The 6,187-nt window shown below is 37.3% G+C and overlaps 1 protein-coding gene across 3 annotated transcripts; it reads left to right on the plus strand.

Moving 5' to 3' along the window:
- The first annotated feature begins 1,357 nt into the window (after positions 1-1,357).
- Positions 1,358-4,203, plus strand: LOC121327694 (transcription elongation factor A N-terminal and central domain-containing protein). Of its 3 annotated transcripts, none has more exons than XM_041271843.1 (2): positions 1,358-1,399; positions 2,939-4,203. In XM_041271843.1, the coding sequence occupies exon 2, from the start codon at positions 2,946-2,948 to the stop codon at positions 4,119-4,121; it is 1,176 nt and encodes a 391-aa protein (XP_041127777.1). In that variant the 5' UTR covers positions 1,358-1,399; positions 2,939-2,945; the 3' UTR covers positions 4,122-4,203. The 3 variants fall into 3 exon arrangements, with proteins under 3 accessions (XP_041127777.1, XP_041127773.1, XP_041127774.1); XM_041271839.1 differs by having other exon boundaries at positions 1,376-2,181; XM_041271840.1 differs by lacking the exon at positions 1,358-1,399 and adding an exon at positions 2,628-2,736.
- Positions 4,204-6,187: the final 1,984 nt, after the last annotated feature.

Below are 6,187 nucleotides of genomic sequence, written 5' to 3' on the forward strand. Positions count from 1 at the left end.
TAACAGAAGTCTGGGAAAGTGATCTATCAGTACATGAGCTAAAGTAGTTTGTGGTGCTTGGGTGGAAAAATCTAAAAGTATTCGTAGCTGGACTCTGGACAGGGTGGTGAAAGTCTGGCAGATCTCATGACCACTAGGTTTTTAGAGTTGAATGATGATGATGATGATCTACAGCCAATGACAATATACAGTAAACTCTCAAGGAAAAGGCATGAGCACTGCATTCAAAGATATGCACAGAAATATACTACAAAATAAGCTGACCAAGTTCACACACGGGAGGTAACTCAAATTGCCTTCCTAAAAAAATAAGAGCTTAGAAGCCAGAAAGCAACTACTGGAAAAGTCCAAAAGAAACAATCAAACTGCAATTCACCTATAATTAATAGACTTGGTTGCTTAGCAAGGACTGCAAGGTTTAACAAAAACAAAAACAGGAAAACAATACATCAGTGATTTTTGGGAAAGCACTGATAAGCAGGAGTGCTTTTGTTTTAATAGCAAGGCCATACCTCACTCAAAAAAAATGCATTGTTTTCAGTACTGAATACCTACCCGGTTTATGTTGTAGTTAATTAGCCTTTTATGTATTCATCTTTATAATTCACTTGTCAAAGCTGCTTTTTTATGGTCAACTTTTGCTTCGGTTTAGTCAAATTAAAAAAAAAAAAAAAAAGAATGGACAGCTGTTACTTGTGACTAGCAGTGCAGAAAGGAAAATCTACCAAACCTACCAAAGGCATGGGAAAGTTTGATCCCACTTTTGTGGGAGGGGTAGGAATGCTTCAAAAGGTTAAAGAGGGTTTTAATTTAGCCTTCCCGTAATAATAAGTTGTTCTCATGTTGGCCTTTGAGCTTAGAAATCCAATCAGTGTACCGAAATTGTAGGAAATGACTGAAGGAAAGGAAAGCCACACTGCAGAAAAACACCTTTCCTTCGTATTCATTCAACCCAGACTGCTCAATCACAATAACGTGGCACGTTTTAAGGATCGTGAAAGTATTGTAATATTCAGCGTAACTCAAGTTTAATTAATGTTGCGCTTTTCAAACAGTAATAACGCTGCCATTACAAAATAACTCACCAACTACTGCACTAATTCGCTCTATGCTCCTGATTCTCCTATTAAAAACACATGGAAAAATGTAATAAAGCATATTGAAAACATAGGGAAGCTGTGTAAAGCCCAGAGAGGTATGGTAAACTATGGTAAATGCATAGTAATGACAGAAGTCCCTTAGTGAGACAGACAAGAGTTGAGTTGGCTGCAAACCTGGGAAAGATTCAATTTTCTCATGGTCTTCCTGCACCCTCTTGTGTTCAAAGGACCATAGCACATCCAAGATTAAAGCAAAGGCAAACCGTAAACAAACATGGCCGCCGTGGACTGACTGTCAGGTTTGTTGTACAACCGTTTTTAATTGTCACGATAAAGCTGAATTTAATCATTAATGTTTAGTATTAGGTTAATAATGCCCTTCTAATATACAGTGAGAGACATATTAAGAGATACACGACCAACAAGTAGGTTAAATATATGCGCACCAGTACAGTCTCATTGGAAAACAATACGAATGCATGGAAAATAGAAAAAGTCATCGTCTTTACGCGGACTCCAATATGTTTACAGAATGTTTAAATGTGAATTGTGTTCCAGCTGTGTTCACGTACTGTACAGGTTTTGCATCCATATAATCTGGAGCCTGCCTACCCTAAAATTATCCACGTTTTAATTTAATTTAGTTTGCTTTAAATCCGAGCACTCATGTTTGCATCTGTCAAGTTATTGTTTGGTTTTGATTTGTTTAGCGCAATATTTTTAGATTTTAATAAGTCAGACATCCACTCAGTTTAGGATTCCAGCAGCCGCTGGTGCACGAGCAAGATTTGGAACAAATGTTACTGTTTTGGCCCTGAGGTAGGGATACATTTTTCCTAAAAAGCTATTAGTTTTAAACCCATTTTGAATTTGAAAATCCATTAACACAGTCTTTAATACAGTAATCCACATTTACAAGATGTAGGCAACCAGCAGGAAACGTGGGCAATACCTGCTTTGGAAACTACTTTGAGGACAAGGGTAATGCAGAAATTGACCTTAACCGGTTCAGGAGATAATCAGTGATCCAGCAGATGTTGTCAAGCCTAAAGAAGAACCTAGTGACTTATGGTTAGATGAAGTGAGTATGATCCTTTAATTGAGGATTGTCATATTTTCCCATTAAGACTCTTTTAGCAATCCAAAGGGTAGAAAAGATTTTTTGGATTTTGGATAATAGCTTTCCAGTTGGGGTCCTTTTGTAAATAAATGTTATTAATCTGATTTTCTTGTTTAATTGTGTGGCTTGTCAAGGTTTTCTGTTTTTAGTTTTGTTGTACATTCATTTTTTAGACAAATGCAGGGACTAACAGAATAGCTGTAGGACATTGCTCTGTGGAAGCACACAATGACAACCAAGTACCAACAGTACAGAAATAGTACTTTTTTTATTTTTCTACTTAAGTAGTGTGACAATAATTCAGTATTAAAATGGCAGTAGGTGGTGCTGCACTCGCATCCTGTTGTAACAGATTGCAACATCCTGATATCCGTAACTTTATTAAAGTCAATTTTGGTAAAGCTTGAAATATGATACCAAAAATCTGTGGGTCTGAAGCAGTTTTACAGGCTACCTCTTTCTGTCCCAGTTCAACTTCCCTGGATGAAAAACTGTGTTTTTTATTTATTTGTCAAGGTAAGATTTGCTATGAGTTGCCATGCAGTTTAATGTAGTGACTCAATATTTGTTCAGGGTTAGGCCATGTTGTCAGTAAATCGTACTATACTACCTTCACTAATTCATTGTTTTCAAAATGTCACAATTTGTTTTATGTGCAGTTCAGATGATGAAATAACAGACATTGCTGACAAAACTAATGCATTTTATACTTTGACAGGTTCAAGATGGCTGACACAAAAGAAATCATAAACCAGGCATATCAGATTGAAAAACACCTTGATGAAAGTGACTATCAAGATATCAAGCATGTTCTGGATAGCTTAGAAGACATTATTGTGACTTTTGAGCTGCTTCAGGAAACAAACATTATAAAAGCCCTGTACAGGGTCCTTAAAACCTGCCCTGAGGTTTCTGTGAAAAACAAAGCCAAGTGTTTACTGACAAAATGGAAGATACTATATAAAAATCATTGTCACCAGCCCACTGGACAGCAGGAAGGAAGTGCTGGCAATAGGAAAGGAGGCTTTCAAGATCTGGATAAAACTACAGATGAGTGGTCAACGCAGCATCAGTTGGATCAAAACGAGACAAGTGCCTTCAGTAATTATGAAATGCAAAATATTAATATCCTTGAAGAAAACTGTAAAATTGGTCAGTTTTATATGATTTCAGAAGAAAAGCTTCAACACGATACGAGTGAGATATGTGCAGATGCTGTGTGTAAATTAACAAATAAAGATATTAAAACAGATAATCTTTCTGTTGCACCAACTCCAGATCAGCAGAGTTCAATAGACACCTCTAGTGACACTGAAGTTGCCAAGCCTAGCCTCGAAAACCCTCAGGCTAACATTATATCTGCCAGATCGAAATGTACCAAACTACTCTCGCAAACTCTTATTTCCGAAGAGACTACAGAACTGGAGGCTCAAAAATGCCATGAAGTGGCAGAGAATATTGAAGAAAACATTTTTGTCCTCCATGGCAAAAATATCAAGAAGTATAAGGCTAGCATAAGAAGCAAGGTTTCTAACTTGAGGAACCCCAAAACTTCTCACTTGCGTCAAAGCTTGCTGTGTGGGCAGTTGAGCCCCAAAACATTTGCTGAGATGTCCGCAATGGAAATGGCAAGCAATGAACTGAAGCATCTCAGAGCATTGTACACAGAGTCCGCCATTAATGAACACCAGCTCCCTCAGGGGGTGGAAGGGACGAAGACAAAGAAAATAAAGTGCAGGCGCTGTGAGAAGTTTGACTGCACAGTGACAGTCATTGCCAGAGGAACACTTTTCCTTCCAGGCTGGGTAAGGAGTGGAAACCCAGATGAAGAGATGATGACATTTGTCACTTGCAATGAATGTGGGGAGAAATGGTACAACAGTAGATGGGTTTGTTTCTAATCATTGATGAAACTTTAAAAAAAAAAACAGTGATAATGTGGTAGTGCTGGGACGAACACAGGATTTTCTTGTTCAGATATTTGCTCATAATTTAAATATTCATTCGGATATTTGTTTTCAAAATAAGACATATTGCTCAGAACGCAGGCAGAGACAGCATAGCAGCAGGGGCAGGGCATGGCCTTGGTGTGTGTGCCTTTATTGTAGAGCAAGACTTTACAGTATATAACACGTTAAAGTAGAAAAATATCCCAGGATTAAAGAATACGTTGTGTGGGCCTTACTTTACTCCAGTGAATTAACTACAAAACAAAGGATGCCAAATAGCAGTTCAAGTTATACATTGTTTTCTTTATTCCCGAAATAATAGTACATAAAGTTGACACTGCATTTTATTTATTTTTTACTTTTTTTTCATTCCTTGCCATTTCTTCACAGTAAACAGTGGCCATAGACACGTTTTCATAACATGAGGTTTACTTGCCTTTTTCTGTCCCATGAGATTCTGGCTCGCTCCAGCAGCACCCAGATGGCATTATATAGAGACCGCATAATTTGGTTTGTTTACTTTTTGCTGTCTAAAACTTTTAAGTAGGGCTCAAGAGCTGCTGTGTTGATCCTTTGTTTTTTTTTTTATATTAAATCCCACATAGCTCTTTTTCATTTCGCAATTTTTTAAACTGTCGCGGCACTTCTGGTGAGGCGGTAAATAAGTGCAAGATATTTATTTGAATTTTTTTATATTTGTCCCAGCACTATAATGTGGTCATCATTTTCAAAAACCTGTGTTTAATCTAAAGGGATCTCCAGGGATCTCCAACGTGTTAAATAAAAAAAAAAAAAAAAAACCACCAATTCAGAAACTCAAAATCCCCCAAGGTAGCAAATCCGCCTAATTTAATAATAGCCAAAATGTCCCATTATACAGTATGTTCCCACCACCTACAATATTTTTGATTGACATTTAGTGATGTCATTTCCTCCCAGCCCGAATTCAGACTTTAGAATTCAGGCTAGCCCAAGGAGTGAAATTGGACCAGAGAATTCTGGCTCTTGCCTGAATTGGTAGCCAATTTAAATAATTCAGAAAAATGGAAAGGGAGGTGGGGTAGGGCAACTCGAGCATGTACCCGGGTTGGAAACATGGTATTATACTACGTAGCAGTCCAATTTCTGGAAGGTGTGATTGGCAGAGTGGAATGGTTAATAACATACACATTATAAATCCGTTAATAACATATACATTATAGATCCACATAGAAAATGTGAGATCTGGAGTTTCGTTTTGATGTTACTGTACAGAATAAAATCATATACAGCATACAATTGCTTGAATGTTGCTAAGACCCATGCAGCCTTATGGGTGAGTTTTCATTGAAGTCTTTCAATTGACTCTTTATGAGTTAACGGGGTCATGCAGTGACAAGTCCAATATATTACCACACATGTACTGTATAAACACAATTATTTTGTATTATGAATAGCAGAAAATAACTACAGTATGGGTGTGTAGCCACTACTGGATCAGCAGCCTGTCACACATTAGAGCACCATGTTTATCCACACAATGATTTGTCAAAAAAGAAACTGGAATTGTGTGTGACAAGCATGCCAGTGTACTGGCAGCAACAATCTGCTTGGCTAAAGGACAATGAATTGCTCATTCAGTAAAGCACAGGTATTTCCTAGTAGCAGCAGCAATCAGGGATTGAGGTTCGCTGTCTGTAGTAGTCTAACAAATTGCAACGCTGGTGATTATAGCTCACCATACGTATATATACAGTCAGAAGGATATTTGGTAAGGTAGCTTAATTTAATCTTTTTTTAAATAAGATTAAGAAACTCAATTATCTACAAACATTGTAGAAGGTTAAGGGGATACTGGGACAGTAAAAAAAAACAAAAAAAACAATTACATTTGATTCTATTTGCTCCTTAGACTTCTGGTACTTGTCCAGACGTGGATAGAGTATGGGTGCATATACATTTTGACAACAATAGAAGGCAAATTATAAAACCTGCGTCATAAAACCAGTGTGATGTTACTATCCCTCTTCAATATTTAA

Source organism: Polyodon spathula, chromosome 15 (genome assembly GCF_017654505.1).
Source record: "Polyodon spathula isolate WHYD16114869_AA chromosome 15, ASM1765450v1, whole genome shotgun sequence".
Classification (NCBI taxonomy): Eukaryota; Metazoa; Chordata; class Actinopteri; order Acipenseriformes; family Polyodontidae; genus Polyodon; species Polyodon spathula.